The sequence below is a fragment of the Chroicocephalus ridibundus genome, chromosome 2, assembly GCF_963924245.1.
Source record: "Chroicocephalus ridibundus chromosome 2, bChrRid1.1, whole genome shotgun sequence".
Classification (NCBI taxonomy): Eukaryota; Metazoa; Chordata; class Aves; order Charadriiformes; family Laridae; genus Chroicocephalus; species Chroicocephalus ridibundus.
Genome location: NC_086285.1, coordinates 103,340,608 through 103,362,816, shown reverse-complemented (window position 1 = coordinate 103,362,816; position 22,209 = coordinate 103,340,608). Strand labels below are relative to the sequence as shown.

Below are 22,209 nucleotides of genomic sequence, written 5' to 3'. Positions count from 1 at the left end.
TCTGATCTCCTAGGAGAGTTCTTTAATCTCCTTGCTGTTGGGTTAGTTGGGATAGATGAAGCAGCTTTTATTCTTGCTCCTGAATATGTGCTGCTTCATATATACAACAACAAGACTAAATTCATTGGGCTGGAGAGGGACTGCAAAATTTTTAATTCAGTAGCCTAAATGTTAGCAGCTCTAGCTAAAACGGGGAGTTCCCGTGCCCAGGACTTTCTTTTTTTTTTTACACATAACCACATTACCATAACCCAGGATTTTACACATAACCATCATTAGCTGTAATAGCAGGCAGCGTGGATTGGATAGTAGATGAGGACACCAGAGCTGGTGGATTCAGCAGTTTCTGAATTAGAAAGAGGGAGAAACATTCAGGATGCCTGTTATCTTAAGCTGAACATTAGCCATCTCATTATTTTGTGACATAAAACAGCCTGGGTACTGCTGAGATTAAAATAAGAACAAACCAACCCACAAACCCCTTTATCTTCTGCTCCAGCATTCTCCGAGAGAGACTGCAGGGGAATCTGACTGCATTTGGAGAAAGGATGGAACGTTTTTGTAAAATTAAACACGAAAATACAGAGCAACATCAAGTATATTTTCAGTACTGTCACTACTCTATTTGTAACGTTAAGTCAGTGTTGTATAATGTCATGATTAAACACTTCTATTTAGATTTCTCGGTGCAGCTTTGTATGTTGGAGTTGGTACTGATCTTATAAATGCTCTTTATAGAATTTTTTTTTGAACGTGAAACTCAGCAGGAAACAAAAAGGCTAGTTTGGCTTATTTTTCCCTTTGGAATGCGAGTTCATCTATTCACAGAAATGCTTTAGAAATCATATGTTTTGGGTTGTTTTCTCTAACTGCAGCAACACATTGGCTAATACCCACGCTGTATTATTATTTAATAGTTGAGATTTTTTTCAAGTAAAAGTAAGTTTGCAGTTTCAGCACGGTTTATCGGATGCTATTAATGAAGCACCATTAAGGCTGCACGGCTGCAGTGTGTAGCAGATGAAAGCGGCTGTGGGGCCCTGATTACAGGCGTTAAAATGGTGTGTATTGGCTCACTGCTGCTTCCCAGCAGGTGACCTCACTCATAATTCCTTTGCATCTAGTCGCAGCAGGAGAAGATTGACAGGATTGAAGACCATGTCAACAGTGCTGCTGTGAATGTTGAAGAGGGAACCAAAAACTTGGGGAAGGTAGGGATCTGCTCCTGCTGGTGAATCAATGGTACTCTGCCTCCCAGCAATCCTCTGTATTAACCCAATTGATCTGCCGTCTTTAATGCCGAGGGAGCCAGCAATTAAGGAAATGAGGAAGAAATGACCCACAGGTAGCAGGGAAAAAAAAAATCAATCTCTCTTGTAATTTTCTATCACATCCAGGCTACTAGGAAATACAGGTTGGTTTTTTGGGGTTTTTTTTTTACGCTATTCTGATGCTACGTTGATTTACCTGCAAAGACAAGAACATTCAACGATTGGCTCACAAGAAGGAAAGAAGGGTAGAACAACAGGTTGAGGATAACACGCAGTTTCAGTCCCGTTCTATGTAGATGTCAGTGATAGTCGCTAATAAGCTACAAACCTCGATTCGGGCATGTTACTGAAAAGTCTGAGCATCTCCTCAGTTTCTTATTTGATTTAATGATGGAGACCAGGTATTAAATAGTGTACCTAATCAGGCAGTAGCATGTAAAAGGGCCTGGTTCACAACTGCACACAGGAGACGGCTCGATTTTGAATTGTTTTCAGTACATTCTGTCATACATGTGGGATAGTAGATCTTCTCTTTTTTTTTTTTTTTAGTACTAATTTGTAAAGTTTTTTTATCACTGAGCATTCAAGTCACTGCCAAGAGCAATGAGGGGAAAATGCACATCACTGCAAGCAAGTATTCTAACTCTTTTGTTGTTGTTGTTTTCCTTTTACAGGCTGCAAAATACAAGCTGGCAGCTCTGCCTGTGGCAGGTGCAGTCATCGGTGGAGTGGTGGGGGGTCCTATTGGTCTCCTTGCAGGCTTCAAAGTGGCAGGAATTGCAGCTGCACTGGGTGGTGGGATTTTGGGTTTCACAGGTGGAAAATTGATACAAAGAAGAAAACAAAAAATGATTGAGCAGATCTCTTCCAGCTGTCCAGAGCTTTCTCGCCAAAGTGCCAAAAAATCCAGCTGAAGTATAGATTCATTTTGACTCGGAACAAGAGTGTAGTACCCGTGCTAATGACAGACTTGCAGCCTTATGCTTTACATATAAGGCTGAGTTGTGTGAATTTTTGACATCAGTACTGTTACTTGGGAGGGGTGAAATGGACATGTCCGAATTTCTCTTTTCCGATGTGGTGACATCAGTCCTTTGAATATTATATGGATAACTTTTAATTATAGATTTCTTAGGTGAGCTATATGCGCAGCTGTTAATGATGGGTGACAGGTGCTTCATGCCAAATTTGCACAAAGTGTCTTGCAGACAATACAAAGGGAGGTATGTGGAAAACCCTAGTGCTTTCCCCTGAACACCCCCCAGAAGCCGGAGCTTTTATTATAGTGCTCTAAAGAAAAAGAAATAAGCTCTATCTTTCATTGTCATAGTATTTTATATTTACTCTAATTTATCTGGATTCCCAAACCTTCCTGTGTGTACCCCCAGGATATGACTGGCAATACCTGTTCAGTAACACACAGCGTTAGCTGCCATAGGAAAAGGTGAAAATGTTGGGTGAGCGATGTGGAAAAAAGCCTCATGCGTATCCCACATCTGCCTCCATCAGCCAAATTGGATCAGCATCATAAGCAGCTTTTCCCCTTTTCCAGGTGCTTTTTTTAATTAAAATTTGTAAACTCATCTTATTCAAAGTATAGTTAAGAATTAAACAGTCTAAGCGGCAACCCTGCGGGACTGCTCTAGGAGAATAAGAAAACATTTTCCATGGCTCTTCAGCTCCTTGGCTTGTCCTGGGAACACCGTACAGGATGAAGTGACACGATCTGGCACCCTGAGCCTGAAGCCTCAGCTTACTTAAGCAGCGCTTAATGCCAGGCGTTGCCCTTGCTTCTCATGTCCTGTCACCAGCACGCGCTCTGGGGGGAGAGCCAGAGAGCTTCCCTGGGAGGCAGTCTTTCCTGTCTCTCAAGGGTGGCATTAGGCACCAGGTCAAAGGATGGTGAAGCAGCGAGGCCCTTTAAACAGTGCCAAAACAGTGCCAGTCTCAGCTGACGTCCCCAGATGATGGGACTGTTTTGCAAATGCCAACCTGCTACCATTTACAATAAACTATACTTCTTTGGGTCGGCTGCCCACCTCCTGCATGCTGGGCAGTTCCGAAACTTCTGCTTCAGCTCACGCAGTAGAGTAGCTTCTCAGCCTTTTCAAGATTTTGGGACACGCCGTGGAGCCTGGATGGGGCACAATTCTGTTAGTGCTTTTGCTAGCTTTTTATAGCGGGCGCCTGTTACTCTTACCATCCGTATTTTGCTGCTTAAGAAGCCTTTTGCTTCTGAAATTTCCATTTTTAAATACAGGAGTGTTAATATCCTTTTATTATTACTTAATCTTACTATTGTCACATAATCTACTGTTCAGCACATGGTCCTACCTCCATCCTTCCAGGACAGTTCCCACACTATTGCTGCTACTGTTCGGGGGAACAGAAATTGAGGTTGGGAAGCTGCTTTTTAAAGTTTTTAAATTGTTCAGTTCGTCCTGAGCTCTGCTCGAGTCCAGTTTTATGAGGTGAACGCTGAAGTCAGCGTTCAGTGAGAAGGCTCCCTAGCAGGGAACACTGTATAAGGAAGCAGACTATAGAAAGAGCTCCCTTTTCTTAACCAGTGCTTTGATATCATCATTGGAAATAACTGTCTACTAACGACAGCTGATGGGGTTTTGTGCCTAGAGCCACTGTAAGCAACTGTTAGTTACAGCACAAATATCTTTTTCTGAACAGTTCTTCCTTGTTACTTTTAAGATATGATTGAAATTGCTCTCAGTCAGAGCACTGTGTCTATTTTAAGTAGGTCTGAGGCTCAGGGAAGCAACGTGTGCAAGAATAGTTTTCACAGGTAATTGCAAACATTGTCAGAACTGCGTGTGTTAAAGCCACAGTGCCTACGTCTGTAACATCAGCTGGAGTGGAAAACATCAACCAAGTAATTCAGCTCTTTTGCTCCTGTCAGGCAAAAAGCGCTTTTCTTTAAATGGATGTAAACACGTTAAATGAGCTTGTAACAACTTCATATAAGGCTGTTCATTCCTTTGATATGTAATTTCTACATTTAAAGGAAGAAACAAAGGAAAAAAAAAAAGTGTTCTTCATCAAAAACTGTGGTTGATTCTTTGTATGTTTTAAAAAGCCATCTCTGCTTTCCTACTGTATGCGTTGAAACCTTGTGCATTTAAATGACAGCAGCCACACCAGAGACACTGAGGACTCCACCCTCTTCCCCCAAGCTGGACTAACGCCGGGACAATCTAAATTCATGAAACTGGATTCCTGCCATGGGCTATACAAATTCAGCTTGGTATATGCTCATCTTATGAAATGTCTAGCACAAAAACTATTCTTCCTCCTTGTGTCTTTAAGGAAGCAAGTTCAAAACATTGTGCACACACTAGACTTGGGAGACTATTATTTAAGCTATGATTTTTTTAAAAATAGATGGGTTATTTACATATGTGAAGAAACACGGGCATCTGAGTAACCAAACTAGCATTTAAATTGCTAGGTATGTAAGATATACGTAATTCTTTCAGACCAAATAAAAAGTTTTTGCCTATGAGACTGGTTGTAGCATTTATTGACAACGTCAGGGTTTATTTCCTTTCAGCATCTAAAAGACTAATCCCTCACAAATTTTGTATTATTAAAATAATTGCATTACCAAGATTTAAGAATCCTGAACAGAGTTACCAAACACGTGCTTCAGCTATTGAAATATTTACATCGACAGAAATTTACTAGATGCATGCAACATTTTAGGAACTTGTGTTACTCATACACATACACTAGCTCAGAAATGGACTCATTAAAAAGGGAGTTTGGAATGGTTTTGTTCCGTATGGGGATAACGCTAATATTGTTTGACAGCTTCCCATGAAAGCCTCGAGAAATGTTGAAGGACGTGGTTAGCTGAGCACCGAATGGTTAAAACCAATGATGTAGATGATCAGAATTGAAAGGCTCAATTTGAAACGCATCTTGCATTTCGTCTAGCATTTGCTCTCTCTACACAAATTCTCTGGATCATCAGACACTTCAAAAGTTCAAGTGATTAACAACACCACATTAGGCATATCTGGACTTTAGCTCTTCAACCTCTAATGAATACAGAATGAAATGAGTTGAGTGCATAACTGCCATAAAACTTCCATCTAATTCTCTACCTAGTGCTGGGATGCCAAAGCTCCGGGAACAAGACTCAAAAATTTTTGAGTCCTTACTCAGAAAAGCAAACTTGGATTAAGAAATGGTGGAGGACTGTTGGATGTATGATGAGGTAGCATCTCTTTCTGGTAAGAGAAGTTTAGATGTCTTCTACCAAACAGCATTTGTAGGTAAGAATCCCATGGAAAAACGGGAATCTCAAAAGAGTAAGATGACTCCTTCTAGGCACCGTGCAGGAATTGACTAAAATTTCAGGTGCCTGAACAACTCCAGAAGTTCTGTAACACCACCTGCAGATAACAAGTGGCAGCCTTAAAACCATCCTCTGCTGACATCCTTTGGATTCCAGCTGGAAGGTGGTATGACAAGTGCTTGATTTGGCAATGAGATGGAGGATGGGGCAGGAGAAGACCTGGCTTTCAAGCACTTAATGTGCACTCCAAAATGCAGAGTCACAAAACTGACAAAAAGGTATGCTTGTAAACAAAAATCTAGCTACCGATTCTGCATCTGCTCAGCTATAGCTTCGTGGTGGCTGGTACCAGCAACTCCCCCCCCCCCCCCAAGAAAGCTCACGTGCCTCTTGCTGCAGGGGCATGACAGAACAGCCTCTTGGGATCAACTTTTGCTACAGCTGCAATGGACCATGTCTGGTGACTGTCAATAACCAAGTAGGTGGCATCTAGCAGAAGGCAAAAGGAACCTTGAGCTGTGAACTGCAGAAGTTGGGGCTCTCACTGAAGTAAACATGAACCCAGCGGGCCACTACTCAGAGAACAAGCTTGCTTCAAAGAGCACTAAACCTTGGGGGCTCAAGTCATGGGCCGTGATTCTTTGTAGTAAGTGTACTGTACAAATCCAATATTAATTATCTCCAGCAGTGCACCCCAAATTAACAGGTATTTTTCCATCTTACAGTTTCTATACGTTCATCTCTCAAACAGCTTCAAGATTCACAGAGAAAAGCCCGTACTCTGGTATGATGCACAACAGAAAAGCCCACAAGGAAAGTAGTAATGCCTTTAGAGCAGAATTCAAAGAATATACAATAAATAAGGCACAGGCCAGACAAAAAGAATTAACGGAAAATTTGCAGTGGTTGTTCAGAAAGTAGATGTCTGCCAGGAACGTGGGGACCCAAAGAAAAAAAAAAAAGACTAATCATAACACATACATACAGAGATTAATTTAAGACTGACAAAACTAAGATGGCAGCCCAGCCCTAGCCCGTTCCTACTTTGAAGGGTTTCCAACATTCATGTTCTTCTAACACAGCCGTGTGGATAATACAACAATCTTACGAGTTCCAGGAAATCAGAGCAGGTCAATACAACTCCTTCTTTCAAAGTACAGCCATTATCATGAAAACTTTTCCTTTCCTCCCTTGGTATTTTAATAGAATCGTTTAATCGCTTAGACATTTACACCCAGTAAAGCACCACACGAGATTCTGTAAAACTTTAATTTATTCCCCTCCCAAGTATCCAGAATAGAAGACCCTCTTAAGTTGGAGAAAAATGTGACAAAGAAATAGATTACCAGGATAGCTGTTCACATGAAGAAGAAGAAGAAAAAGCACATACTACCAAGGTTACACAGAAAACAACCCAAAAGTCCTATTTAATGGGATAGTGCAAGTTAACAGCATGTCTCTGGCAAGGATACCTTCATTTGGATTATAAAAGTTTTACAGAACAGAGTTAGATCAAGAGTCTGGATGGGTCTCTGATATTTTAACTCTAGCATTAGGAACGTACTGTTTGAAAGATGCTGTAGAGAATGACCCACCAAACAAATGTATTTACAAGCCTGGGGAGAAAAAAATTATTTTTCAGTTTATTCAAAATAAAAATACACATAGAATTATGAAAATATAGGTTTACTATTTCCACCACACAGAAGTCAATGCTGCTGTCTGAAAGGCTTGCAAGATTATTTCAAGTTTTTAAAGTTCATCTTTTTCCCTCAATAAGGTGTACCTATGTTCACTGGGTGCCAGTTTCTGGAATGAGCTCTCTGGCGGGCTGCTTGCTAAATCCTGAATTGGCTGAAAAACAGAACAAACAGTAAAACTGATTATTACAATGAGTCTAACAAGCAAACACCTCCATTAAATGAACTTCTAACATGAATTATGGGAGTGCACAAATGCCCAGAATTCTTGCAAATTGAAGGGTGGTTGGTTTTTTGGTTTTTTTTTTTCTTTTGGAAGGCACATTGTAAGTCCCAAGAAGGTGGGACTTACACACGCACACATATATTAATTTAGCACCATCAGTTAAGGATATTCCTTTTTGTTGGCACATCTCAAAGGTAATGGCCATCACACAAGTTTCTGTGCAAGTGACTTAGTATTTCAAATGCACCCCTTTGTAGATTTGAGTCTATCTACCACTTGCTTTGAAGGTATTCCGGTTTGTGTGTGTTTGGTTTTGAGGTATACCAGGGCAAAAATGCCATTGCTGCCAAAACATTTCAGAATTTGTTTTCTACGGAAACAAAAAACACTAAAAAAACCCCAAACACCCAATTTAAGGGGCGTACATGACCTAAACCAGCAGCCTCCAGTTTAGTTAAGCCCAGTATTTCCTTGGCACAGGCATACCCATCTTCCACAAGATGGCAGGATGCCATATGGAGATGAGAAAGTAAACATCCCAGGTTTTGCGTGCATTTTTCAAGGCAGAATGGAGACAAAAGCAAGCCGGCAGCTCCAGGCAACCAGCCTGTGCCCAGGCAGGCAGCAGGATCCAGGGGCTCGGCAGGCTTCCTCCCTCCCCGGCTAAGCCTCCCCCAGACTGCAATTGCCTCAGAGCGTCTCTTCCGAGCTGACCGACTGCCTGGCCTACGCCTCGGTCTCCAGCCCTGTTTTCTCCGTCTCCTCCCATTGACCTGAATTCTGGTTGCTCAACGAATTCCTGAGAAACACGGGCAGGGGGGTTACCACTTAAATGAATTACTGCTGAGACAATTCAGCCCGCGTGTTTTTCACAGCCAGTCACGACAGCATTCAAAAGCTGTCATTCTCCTGGCCCAAGGCAAGCCCTCCAGAGCCTTCACACCTTTAAATCTTTTAACTTTGAGCAGGGCACCAGAAAGCTGCACTCACACGGCTTAGCGCGGTACTTCCCTTACCACATGCCACACGTTATCAGGAAAATGAGCTTTAAGCCATAAACCCTTTCTGTCCCTCACCCACAGGTTCTGGGATGGCACAAGGCACCCCAGCACAAGGGCACCGGGTCTCCTCTGGGACCAACGTGGCTATTTGAGCCTTAAGCGACGCAACATACAACTTAATAGAAGCGTTTAAAAACAGTTACTTCTTTAGAAAGTGCCTGAGGTAATGAGAAGGTTGCCAGACAGGCTGTTAGATTTGCACTTTTCAACATGACACCAAGCACATATGAGCTGAGTGGTGTACCAAGAAGATACAAGGCTCATCAAGACACAGAAGACTGGGCTGAGCAGATGGAATCGGGGCTGGTAATGTCCTTCATTTCTGCCTCTTGGATTAAACTAAACACCGAGGTGCTCCTGAGTTTTCTCCAGACAAGGATCTAATTGCTGTGTTCCTGAGGAGATCCTAGGACTGACTTCCAGGCATGTAATTGTACAGCACGACGTACAGCATGACAACCTTTGAGCAGAACAGTGAGGAATCCAAACTGAAAAACGCAGCCCGTGACCACTATTAATGCCGGTCGTTAACTGAATTAATAAAAGTAATAAGCCCTGTCAGACTGCTTATCAGTCTTTTGCTGATGCTCTAATAATCTGCCTCCTGCTTGGATTGGTGACTATGAGTAAATATATAAAACGTTCAATCAATTGATTGCTCCGAAGCACCCTCTCATAGTGTGTCATGTGGGAAATAATGCATCTATGATGTATCATCAGGTTTTGCACTGAAATCACGTGAGAACATAAGAGCAGCTCTATGAGCTCAAAAGGGTCAGTCATCTAGCCCTAGAGCTTCTGTTTCAGTGGAGAAAATATATATATTCTTAGTCTCTTCCCTTATTCAAGGCAAACAGGTACACGCTTCCCCTAATGCTCTCCCTGCCTTTACCTAAAGGAAGTTAAAGGAAGAGCCAAGCAGAAGGGGCAACATTTTGCTTCTATAAACAGATTTATCTTTCAAGAGGCTGAAGTTAAAAGTAACACATACTAGAAAGTACATCTCTGACAAGGAATAAAAAAAGGTCTCTATTAAATGGCCAAATTAAATGTATTTGTTGTAAACTTACCTGACCAGGTGCTACATCAGTTGGATCAGGGCCATGATGAAACTCTCTATGCAATTTTCCAGAATGCAAGTCTAGTACAAATTGCTTCAGTTTACCTGGAACTCTGGAACAAATCCCACAGAAACACCCATGTTTATTACAAGTTAAGTCCAAACACAGAAGATTTAAAGTGCACTGTTTAGAGCAGCCAACTTCTGTTTAGCTAGCACACTAGGTCCACTTTTAGGTGATTAATAGAGGACAGGAAGCCAAATGGTTTGTTAAGGTATCCTACCAGCTTCTTTTTCTTTCCACTGTCTCTTGAGAACACAGCAAGTATTTCATCTTTTCAATAACTCCCACAGAGTTGTACTAGCCGATAACTTCATTGTATGCTCGCTTCAGCTCCCCACTAACCATAATGTAAGAGGGAACAGCAGGTTCCAAATGCACAGTTTACAGATACAAATGACAGTTGGGGAGCAGTATTGACAAAACATCTTTGAAAGGCTCTCTAGTGCCTCAGCAACTGCATATACACTAGAGATAAGCGCTAAGAGGATATCAATGTAAATCTAATCTGAGATCATCTACTGTCACCCACAGCAAACGTGCTAAACTACAGCATCCAATTTTATTTGTGAAACATCAAATAGGCGAAAAAGCCTGAAATGAAGAGTCGATCTCATAAGTATTAAAGATGAGATTAAAAAACGCCAACCTACAACGTGAGCACTATGCATGCAATCAGAAGGTAATGTATGAATGCAGACAGGTTTTGTAGGGAGTCTTTCATCAGACCCATTATTATATTTAGGAAAGAGGGACAAAGCGTGGTCAGACGGGCTATTGGCAGGATTTCAGAACATCAGAAAATTCTGTGGACAAAACGTAGTATAATATAGTCAGAGGGTATCGCGACAGCAACGTCTGTAACTAATCAGTTTTACAGTGGTACTTTGAGGGGTCTCTTCCCTTCCCAGGTAAGATCAGGATAATGCCGATGGAGAGAAGGGGGTTAATTCCAGCCCGATTGTAGGGAATCTCTGCTCCCTGCTTTACCTTGGGCTCCTGCCCTGTTCTAGGTCAGGCACGCTGCTGGAGACATTCCCCTCCAACCTCTTCTCCTTTCCTAACGCCGCAAGGGCATCTGGCGCCTACAGCCTCTTGTAGCTCAGCCAGTTCTCCCTGAGAAGCTACAGCTGATCTGTTGAACGCTCCCTGCTATCATTTCCAACCTGGAACAGCAGGATGAATAGGGCCAGGTGGCCAAAGCATGAGGACAAAAAATTAGGTGGTGCTCTCATTTGCTTAGGAAGTGGCTATTCTCCAAGAAGATAACTCCCTGAAGAGAGAGGAAATCTTTTAGTGGGCCAGTTCTGAAAGTACCATATCCACACCCTATTGGTTGGTGGCAGCACTGAGGTTATAAGATACAGTCTGGGGCCAGTTTGTAAAAGAATCCAGAAAATGTACTAAAGTGGCAGAAATCCTTGCAGGTAGATGAAAGTCTCAGAATTCAGATTTTACCTATTACTAAAAAAAAAAAAATCACCCAACAAACCAAACAAAACAAGAGCAAAACAAAAATCCAAACCACACACACACACAAACACACACAAGAGTACCACCCCAGGAGTTCCAAGCTCTCCTTGTTTCCAAACTGTTTGTTAGGTATTTCTAAGTATCAGCTCAATCTCCTAGAGTAAGGTTGAATAATTATTTATCATTAAGCAACTGACTACAATCTCTCTCTCTCATCTTCATTTGTATGTAACAATCGGTGTACAAACAAGCAAGTAGCTTTTATTATTCTGATAGTGTTTCACAGAAACAAAACATGAAAGCCTAAACTAAAACATCTCTATTCCCCTCTAAGAGATATTAATTTATTTTAGGGCTGTTTCAAAAGTCACAATAAAAAGGGTGCTTTCAAAATGCAAATATCCCACTGCTTTTTTTTTGAAGTTTTAAAGCGCCGGCATGCGTGGTGAACATGATCTTCCAAAGAAGGGAAGAGGTAGAAAAATAGTCACTATCAAGAGTTTCCACGTACGTAGCTGTAGATGTTTGAAAAGCACTATTTGAGATACATCAGAGACTACATCTTAAGTATAAGCCTGTGGAGAATTACAGGGAGATCTCTCCTTCCAAATGTCAACATTTCAGGTAGAAAAACGCCTGTTGGAATGGCAGAATTAGACATGGGGTGACGTTGACATTGCATGCTAAGTCTGAGCTTCGAATCCTTGGCTTTGACAAAAATTAAATACCCTGAGTTTTTAAAAGTATGAATGGGCAAAAATTCAAGTCCCAAAGCCTAAGCATGTAACCAGGACTAAACAAGCGGCGTATGTACAGGTACCTCCTTTGAGACAGAAACTGGACTTTAACACACAACCTGAAGGCAAAGACAGAACACTTGTCTCATGCTGAAGGTCCCTGAAGGTAACAATTACACATCTTCACTCCTCAACTGAACCCCAGGAGACAGAACATCTGTTTCCAAGGCAGTGCAACATAAGGATATAGGCTGATGTAAAGAGGATTATCAAAGAGGTATTTCACCTAAGCACCCTGATACTTCTCTCTCACATATTTTATACAGATAACGTGCCTATAATCAGCCATTTCCAAGCTGCACGTGGAAAGTTTTGGAAATCCATGCAACCAGGATTTCTCTGCTAGCTTTCCAGGTTTAGACTAATGCAGGAAGGCTGGAATTGCACAGCAAGAAAAAACAAACCAGCAGGCTAGGAATTCTTACATGGCGCGTATTACAGTAATTATTGCATAACACAGCACTTACAACATTCCATGTAGTATTTTAAACATTTTACGGTTAATTGATATATCTAGATCACCACTAAAAATACCACACCAGGCTCCAAATGCCTAACTACTACAGAAAATAGCAAAACTTTGAAATAAAAGAGCAGCATCTAAAAACTTAATGTGAGATTCTCATGCATAAAGCAATGCAACTCCATTTAAACCACGACTTCACACCAATTCGTATCGCTTTTAAGGCTCTGACACTGAATCGCACGCAGGCAGCCTTACCTATCGCAGATTTATTCATCTTCCTATCATAGTACTGATTAAAATATGAGCGCATGTCTTTTCCTTTGTTCTTCTCAAATTAAAATGCACAAAGAAAAATACTTACGACAAGTCACTGAAGTCTGGAAAGACGTACATGTGCCTAAAGCTATCAATGGCGATAACAGGGCAGTCTGCTGGAGTCTTCTGAATATGGAGGAGTGGGTGCCTGAATTTATCACAGTCAGCATGGAGGAAGTTTATTGTACCTTAAAATTGTGAGCAGACAAAAATCCAAGATTTTTTTTATTATTAGCTTGAAACCCTAAACACTTTCATAAGTATTACAAAGGTGGAGATATCAGATAGATAGAACAAACTTGAAAAATAGATTTAAATAACTAATACCACCAAAATAATGGATTTTCTTAAAATGTTTTTGGCCACAATACAAACTGAAGTTTTGTTTAATGCCTTCTCAAGCTGCATGAAGTCATTTAGACAAGAAGGTTTTCTGAGACAATTACTTACTAATAAATTGTGTATCTATTTTAATAATTTCCAGAGGAGTCGGTCCTCATTGTCAAAAGTACAAAAAACCCTTCAGTCTCAAGAGCTTTAAAGCTAGGATTCTGTTTGGCCTTTGCTTCCACTCTACCGAGTTTGCCAGAAAAAAATTATACCAGTAAAAACAAGAAGTAGTAGGAGTTACTGCAAACCTTTTTCACTTATTAACTGTCGTGCAACCTCTTGTTGGAATTTCTCTAAGCTCTCCAAGTCATCTTTCATGTGGAAAAGAATGAGAAAAGGAAGGCCTTCTTCTGTCAGTTCCTGCACAGAAAACAAACAGCAAATCTCATTTCTTCCATTTCTTAAGGGCACTTAAGTAAGCGATTCCAGCAATTTTCAAATCCAGCAAGATCTCTACTTTAAAAACAGTTGAGAGAACAGGACTAAAGATGTTAACTGCTGACCCTTCATCTAAGATACTCAAATGAAACAGTTAACCACGTTTCCTTCCTCTGTATCATATGCAACAGATAAAGGATGAAGGTATTTAATTATCAGCATTTTGGGAAGGGGTACACCTGCACTGGAATACTTGCTCAGAAGAAATAGTCCAGTTCTGAGAAACAGCAATAAGGCACGAAGAGCATGGTGTTGAATACTATAAAAAGCTGAGTGTGTATTCTAGACCCAGTTCTAGCTTGGTTCATGTAGTATGTTGGTGTTTTCTTAGCATAACACAACAAATGACAAATGAATATCTGTAAATAACTCCATTCTAACAAAAAAAACCACAACAAACCACACAAAAAAACAACCCACAAAAACACACCTCGAAGAAGAAAGAAAAAAGCAGAAGCTAAGGACTTTAATTTCTGCTCTTTTGCCAGTAACTATGTCCTGACTGGTCATCTGTCTAATACCATTATGAAATTCACAGTCTAGTAATATTACTAAAATTGATAAACAAATGAAAACCTTTGTTGGAGAAGGAAGCTTCAGTTCCTCACAGGAATGCATTCTTGCAGCCCGAGTGCCTTTTAAAGATCTCTGTCCAGGGACAGAGAAATGTAGGAACTCTTTAAATAATTTATTCAGGATTTTTCTTTTACTCAAAACTCAAACAAAACACGAAAATCTTGCATTTGTTTGCTTTAAAAGTGATTTTTAGTCACCTTTGAACATCAGCTCAACTTGCTACAGCCCAATTGAAGAAATATTCATTTATCATCTAAAAAATGCCTACAGTCTTGCATATCTTTCATTTGCACAACTGGTGTACAAGCAAATGCTGCTATTTCTTTGTTGATTCTAGCCTGTATCAGAATAAAATCTGGTGGTTTGTTTTGGTTTTGGTTTTTTTTTTGAGAAAGATAGCATTTGTTTGTTCTGACATCAAAAAGAAGAGTTTCTTCAGATTTTTTTTGATTTGCAAGAGGTTGGAAGAAATGCTGTCCGTATCAGTACAAACCTGCCTCCAGTGAACTTCAAGTCTAACCAAAAAGCTCCAAAAGAGTAGAAAGACATTACCTGACAGCTGTTTTCTATCAAAAGCAAAGCATAGAAAGTTTGTTGGCATGGATTTAAGACCTTGAAAGAGACATTTTGGTTTTGAGAAAGAAACCCCAAAAGTAGAATGGTAGGAAAAATTCTTACCTCCCCATTTTCAAACGTAATTTCTCGAACTAGTGGTACACATTTATCTTGTGTCCATGCATAAATCAAATCAAAATTGGTTAGCGAGCCTAAATACACCATATCTGGAGCATTCTCCTGTTGAAAAGAAAAATATACTAGTAGAGAAATAGTAAAAAAGGCATTGCTACCTACAAAGAAGCTTACCTACCCAACATAAAAGTAACAATATGCATATAAATATTGAAAGCCAATCGTATACCAATATTCAACCTTTGTGCATGCAACGTTTCTATTAACTACGTTACAAAAGTATAACAGGAAAAGAAATATTATCTATGATCATTTATGCAATCAACTCCACTTTTTAAGACAATTTAGGAAGAATGGAAAACATACTTTGTTTCCATATTGGGGATGTTTCAAATAAAGGCTATATAAAGGTTGAGAAATAGTATCTCCGTACCTAAAAACCCCATTTAGATATAAACTAGATGCAGATATTAAGCTTCTTCATGTTGATAGTTACAAAGACTCACCAAAAATCCCTCCCAATATCCTACAGGACTCGAAACGGGCGTTTTACATTTGCTTTAGCTTCCTTTATTTGCTAGTACTTTTAAGTCAGAATTCAACGCTGCCATCTTTTAATGTAATTACAATTTTGGTTAACGTGAAGTGAAGCATGACTTCACGAGCTGTGTCCATGATTAAACCCACCTTAATCCAGAAATGCCGTATAAGTTACATAACCTAATAATTTCTGTTTTCACAGAAAAGGTTTGAAACTCCCTCACCCCTTAGGTCTTTTTTAAATTTATTTCTCTTTTATAAGAAACTCTCTTCATGCATTAAATTTGAGAAAAGAGCAGATTTTCAGATATTATGTTTCTAAAAAGCAATTCTTTGAGATTTTCTTCTGTATTGAATTTTTCCTCAAGTAAAACTATGTTTATGAGAGTTTGTTACCATACAGTTAATTTTACTAATTCCTTCTTTTTTTATTTTTAATGAAGGGAACAGCTCTTAGCCCTTGTGGGCTAAGACACACAAGACAGGCAAGTGGAAGTTAGAAAAATACTTTGTAATTGTCACTTGCTTTGAAAAATATGAAGTGCACCAGCTGTTGAAATTCACAGATTTTTAAGACTTCTACAGAACACAAAGTATCTATACACATGATGAGCTGACTGTATTTCTAAGAGAAAACAACATTTCTGGACATTGACATTTGAAATGACAGGTTTGGGTTTCATGCCCTTAATTGGCAACAAACGATACTGAGATCTTTTTCACTGACTCAGAAACACTAGTTCCTACGACTCTATTTCTCACACTATTTAGTGATGAAATAAAATTAAGATTTGAGATGCAGTAACATTCTGAATGATCTGAATATAGTCTCCATTAGTTCATATCCACATATAATGACAATAAGCAGAATAAAATACATAGTTACACTTACCCCTGGTGGCTTGTAGATTACATTGTCTCCGCTAAACCTCTCTGCTTTGGAAATAGCCCTACAACAAACCAACCAGTAAGCATGTCTTGGTACAGATGAATAAAATAACTAAAATACAAAAATCATGTTTTAATTTGCTATCCTTTCTTTACTACTTTTTTTTTTTTTTTTTTTTTCAAAAATTGAGAATTAAAATTCTTGATCTTTAAAGTAAACTGTAAAGTGACTCCACAGAAACTTGGCCTGGGTAGATGAGAAGTCAGCAAGTTGTATCCCTAAGATTAGAAGTGTGGACTAAAGGCATCAAAGTGCAAGTGGTGAATGCTGGTACAATTTTGTATAAGAGACCATCAGAGAAAAATGTTAATGAACTCATATAATCATGTAAATTAAAAAAAATAATTCCTGTTCTTAAGGAAGGAAAGGAGAGAAAGGTGGATTCTTGTTGGCATTTACTCTTCCTGTTCCATTGTTTACACTAGAAATTTACATCTTATCTAGCCTGCTAAAGAAGGGCTCTGAGGTGCTCTACTGACACAGGCAACGACAAGACGGATAGCAAATAAGCCCACACTGTCCATTTAACCCTCAAAACAGATTTAGAGAGCGCAAGATACAGCTAAAGTGTTCCAGCTTCTCCAATTATAGTATCTCTTCTGTGGACTTAATATAAGCATCAGTGAAGACTGATTAAGAGATGTAAGGGGGAGGGAAAGAAAGAGAAATAAAAATATCTCAATTCATTTCACTGCAAGATGAGGTAAACCTTCCAAGGGTCTGAACAATTTCAAGGGTCACGGAAAAAAAAAAAAAGACTGACATCATAAGGCTTAAGTCAAAGTACCTATGTTTTATTTACTTCATTTGATTCAATTATCCTTTTCTTATCACATACAAAAGACGTCTTGCATAGTATGTTACGCCTATCAGTACTTGTAGGAGTTTAGAGACGTGGATTTTAAAATGCATTTTTGTAATCCAGACGTGATGACTGCTCCCATAATGTGAAATTAGGATTCTTTGTGACCATCACCCACTGAGGTAAACCACTCACATACCAGACAATCCTTTACTGAATAAGAAGAAAGTGAAGACACAGAAGCCACCTGCCCAATCACTGCTTGGTAAACTGATAATAATCTATAACGAAATATACACTCTAGGGTAACCCAAAAGGTCCTCTTCTGTGTTCCACTTCAGTAGCTGCAGTTGTGCCTGATTTGTTTCAGGTAAGTCAAAGTGGGGACATGATGTGAAACCCCCAAACATCTGAAGATACACCTTTTTAAAACAACTACCAAAATGGAAACACTTCAGTTTGCATTTTGTCTCTTTTTTAAGCAGTAATGTAGAAGGCGAACCTCTTGGAACCACACAACTGCCCAACCCCCCCCAGTTGCTTGCTAACAAAATTAAAACAGTTCCTAGATTAATCACTCTCCTTCCATGAGTTACCTACAGTTCATCAAAGCCTTTTAAGAGAAAAGTATTTTTTGGCTGCTTGTTTTGGTCTTCTGCATTTGGCTTCCTATGCTATGGCTCAATGGCACAAGGCCGTTCTCTCCCACATATACAAACATTTCAGATTTATTCCTCTCTAGTTCTACTTCTAAAATCTACCTCTAATATCTCTTCATCAGTATCCCTCTTATCTCCTTCTGCTTATAAGCATTCTCCCATTAATCTTGCTCTGCGGTCACCCGAGATCTTAACAGAACTAAATAGTTTTAAGCACCAAGATGATCTGCAACTAAGTACCATTAATACAGTTTAAAAATAAGCTATTACAGCTACCTAAAGCCAGAATAATTTTGGCATAGCAGGGAGCAGTTCTGCCTTGACAGAAGTAAGCAAGGTAATTAATTTTTTTCCTGTCAAATTGATAGTTTTGAGTTTATTTTAGCTTACTAGAAGTCTGAACACAACGGCTCAAGTTACCATATACTTCTGTTGAACTTCGTCCACAGCAAAACCAAAAATCCCTTCCAGGGGTTGTTGTGATGCTCAGCCAGAAGAGTTCAACTGATCGGTGCCAGCTACCCATGAAACATTTTGCTATACATAATCTGAATAGAAAACACTGTTATATAGCCAGTATCTCCCTGGGAAGTCTTTTCACATATAATTTTTTAGGAAGAGAGCCACAGCCACTCAGAGATGAAAACATTTAGTTTCCAAGGTTGCTGTCTGGAAGGCTGCACTTTAAAACACTAAGAGCTCCAAGCTAGAAAGGGAATGGGAGTCTCCAGAAGAGAATAACGACAAGCCTGCTGTGCAATCTGTAGTTACATGGGCAGGTTACAAATAATCAAACTTTTATCTGTTCCATTATGTTTGCTTATTGCTTATATCTAAAGAAAAAAAAAATAGAAACCCCACAGTAACTACTTCAAGAATGGCATGCAACAACCAGATGCGAACACTGAGTGGTGGGAGACTATTTCTCATTATATGAAGTTGACAAACAGCAAACCAAAGATGAACAGTCAAATGACAGGAGAGAGAATCTTAGAAGTATCGCTATCTTACTAGTGATTTTCTGAAAGGCATTCCTGAAAAGAATGAAAAGTAATATGACGGGGCAAAAATAATTTTAAATTCTAGTAACTCAGACTGGCTGCCCCGAGAACAAGCATGGATGCACTCATCAAAAAACATTTGAGATAATGGCCCTTCTTTAGGCATAAGACTGACAGATCTAGAGATCACAGATTTACAATATTTGATTATTCTCTTGCAGCCAAGGTTCCTTACACAATCACAGGATACCTGATCGGGAAGTGAAAGAGAGGAAAGTCGTGTGTACTCCTGCACATCACAAATACTCTCCCCCACCCCCAAATTTTTTTTTTCTGTAAACATATTGCAAGAGGCACTACTGACTGACAACAAGTTTTGTTCACACAAATGAAACATTTTCTGCCTTGATACATCCTCTCAGTTTCTCCACTATTCTTCACAACATCCAATTCAAAAAACCCTCAGGGTACCTGTATGTGGTATAACCCATGCAAATTCCTGATCTCTCAACTATGGGTAGTTGCTCTCTGCACTCACATTAATGCCCAATCATTTTAAGTTGGTTAGTGCTGGCACATTAAACACTGCAGAAAGCATCTATAATTGTATTTTATTATGCTGCTTAAAAAGGGAATCACTCACTCCCAGAATAGTCTTCTTCCTCCACAGAAGATCTTTTAATATTTTTAAATATTGCTGTAAATCTGTGTAACAAGGAGAAAACTGAAACACTAAGGCTAGGAGGAGTTCTCTCCCCCTTCCTCCTATCCTTCTCTCAGTGTTTTTATCTATTAAGGTCTAGTGCCTTCAGTTATGCCACACTGAAAGTATTGAAGTCCATTCAATTACATTATATACAACTCATTAACATAATTTCAATAATGAAGCCATGCAATCAACAAATTTTAAAACTTACCCAAAGGCAGACAGGAATACACAATCATCATGCAAAATATTCGCTACTCTTTCAAAGGTCCTGTAATTGTCAGAGTCCTTCTGCTCAAAGTATCCAACAATATTTCTTCTGCTGCGCTGTAAAAACAAAGGTTAAATTATAATTTACCTAAAGTTATCAAAAACTATCATTGCTCCCTAAGGATATTAAATACAGAGATGCCATTCATTCAACAGTCAGTAACTGTGCAGAAGTTACTTCTTTTCTGCCCTTTCAATATTGAGAAGCATCCTTGTGAATATTTTTCCAGTAAGGAATATCAGAAGTATCTTATCAAATACAACATATGATTCTTTTCAAATGATTAAAATAATAATTTGGTAGTGGAGTTATTGTAACAAAATGAATGCAGTTGAAAGTGATTATATTGGAATAATTTGTAATGCTAGAAATGATCCATTTTTTCTACTCAGTCTAAAAACAAACAAATAAAGCACTCACAACGTTTCTGAATGGAAAAAAGTAAATATGTACTTCAAATACATTATGTTTCACCAGTTCGACCTTAAAAAAAAACCCTAAAAATATGTATTTAGAAGGAGTGAAATCTAAAGACTTACATCAAGAGAACTAATTTCTTCCAGATCCTGGACCTCCCGAATAGGGTTACTCTTCTGCTGCCTGATATAATCTGCTATTGCTGTCACAGATCTCTGGCCCCTGTATTCTCTCTTCATCATCATTCCATTCCGGAAGAGTTTCAGAGTTGGATATTTGCTTATCCTGTATCTCTGCGCTATATCCGCTAAAAAAAGAAATTAAGAAAATGAAACTGAAACCCTGCAAATGCAGAAATACACTGAACGTGGTATCTTATACATGTATATGTGCGTATGTAAGTGGAATCTCTGAACCCGCAGTTCTGCATCTTTAAACAAGAATTATATTTAAAAAAACCCAAAACAACAATCAAGCACCGCCATAGGGGAGAGAATGGATAGCAGCTACAGTATTTCTCACATATACTGATCTTCATAAAGAAGTCATGACCAAAATCTAGCGTAAGTAAACACTCAACTTTGTCTGCTATAGACATTTAGTACACTTCCTACAAACAACTAGGAAAACCAATTTAAGAGCATAACAAGAACATGAGAATCTTAAAAACTTGCCAAATCTCAAGTTAATTAATCCACATGAGAAAATTTTACTAAAACAAATCATCTCCTATTTTTCTTGAAACTAGGATTATCATCTCAATTACGGTGCTGGAAATGTAATTGTCACGTCTTAAATTTTACAGAACATGAACCCTGTGCAAAACATTTCTTGAAGCCTATGAAGGCCAGAAGACTGCTTCAAGACCATTCTTCATTCACATCTGTACATGCAGCCAAGCTTTCTTCTAGACTTGGACCACACAGAGCTTCATAGCAACATGTATTTGATTTCATCTAGCATAAGAGCACTAGCTATTTTCACCTTTATATAACAGGTCAGCTATTTAACTGTATGTTATTTATTCACGAGACTTACAAATGTAAAGAAAAATAAAAAATGGAAAGCGGTTTTGCAGTAAAATTAAAAGAGCAAAGAAGGAAGTCAAGCAGAATCAATAAAGCCCAGTTTCCCATGAAAGCGCATCTTGTGCTCCTTATCTTCAACCACTACTAAGGCAAAAATCTGGCTCTTCACTATGCCCCACCAGAGTACTTCATGTGCCCCTTTGTCCCTCTCCCATTTCGGTTAATCGCCGGGATACAGCAAGTTGCAACAGGTGTCACAGCTGGTTCCCAGCTACGCATTGATGGGGAAAATTATACATAACCAGCAAGGGGTTCAGGGCACACTGAGCAGGATCCATCAGCCTTCAGTTTTTACAGTGACCTTTCCTACAGTGCAGAAATTGGTTTTGTGCATCTCCAGTATCCAGCAACCGCTTTAATCAAATTTCATAAGTAGTTAATAGCTTTGAATGTTCTTCCCTCTTTCAGATGTGGTTGAAGTTCAGCAAAAAGCTTCGAGGACTTTTTATGGGGAAGTACTGGAGAAACAAGTTAACCAGATACACTTTGGATTCTTAGGAAAACAAGACTAAAAACAAATAAAGACAAAGCATGTAATGCTATGTAGATTTCCGCAAGCACTTCCCTTTTGCTTTGTTTAGTTATGCCCTCCTGTTCACTCTTCCCCAGGAAATACATCTAGAAACAAAAAAATCTCCCAGGCCCTGTGAAAACTGAGTGTTACAGGATGGGATGCAGTTTACCTAAACCTCAATCCTGTTTGTACTTAAATCCAACCAAATCCCTAAATACGAGCAATCTGCCCACTTTACAGCGCTGCTTGATCCTCTGAGGTGACTCATTCCAGTCAACCGCACCCACCCCACTTCCCCTTCTCCCTTTCTCTCTCAAGGAAAGGGTGAGACCATGAACTTCAATGGACCGATTTGCCCTCTGGAGACAGAGAAGCTTAATCCAGTCAACAGAGAGAGGAAGGCATTGAAAGTGTGGGCTGAACACG

General features: G+C 39.3%; 2 protein-coding genes across 8 annotated transcripts in view; one reads left to right on the top strand and one right to left on the bottom strand.

Moving 5' to 3' along the window:
• The window catches only part of STX17 (syntaxin 17), a 36,684-nt gene extending 31,902 nt beyond the window's left edge, over positions 1 to 4,782 (top strand). For all 7 annotated transcript variants that reach the window (XM_063326372.1, XM_063326366.1, XM_063326370.1 and 4 more), the window contains 2 exons: positions 1,125 to 1,211; positions 1,946 to 4,782. In XM_063326372.1, coding sequence (XP_063182442.1) covers positions 1,125 to 1,211; positions 1,946 to 2,185 — 327 coding nt within the window. In that variant the 3' untranslated portion in view covers positions 2,186 to 4,782. The remainder of the gene's footprint in view (positions 1 to 1,124; positions 1,212 to 1,945) is intronic.
• Positions 4,783 to 6,838: 2,056 nt separating this feature from the next.
• ERP44 (endoplasmic reticulum protein 44) overlaps positions 6,839 to 22,209 on the bottom strand; it is a 49,289-nt gene continuing 33,918 nt past the window's right edge. The window contains exons 5-12 of the mRNA XM_063326365.1: positions 20,304 to 20,488; positions 19,705 to 19,820; positions 16,269 to 16,326; positions 14,825 to 14,941; positions 13,381 to 13,492; positions 12,789 to 12,930; positions 9,641 to 9,743; positions 6,839 to 7,437 (exon numbers count right to left, since the gene is read on the bottom strand). Of these exons, the coding sequence (XP_063182435.1) occupies positions 7,336 to 7,437; positions 9,641 to 9,743; positions 12,789 to 12,930; positions 13,381 to 13,492; positions 14,825 to 14,941; positions 16,269 to 16,326; positions 19,705 to 19,820; positions 20,304 to 20,488 (935 nt within the window). The 3' untranslated portion in view covers positions 6,839 to 7,335. The remainder of the gene's footprint in view (positions 7,438 to 9,640; positions 9,744 to 12,788; positions 12,931 to 13,380; positions 13,493 to 14,824; positions 14,942 to 16,268; positions 16,327 to 19,704; positions 19,821 to 20,303; positions 20,489 to 22,209) is intronic.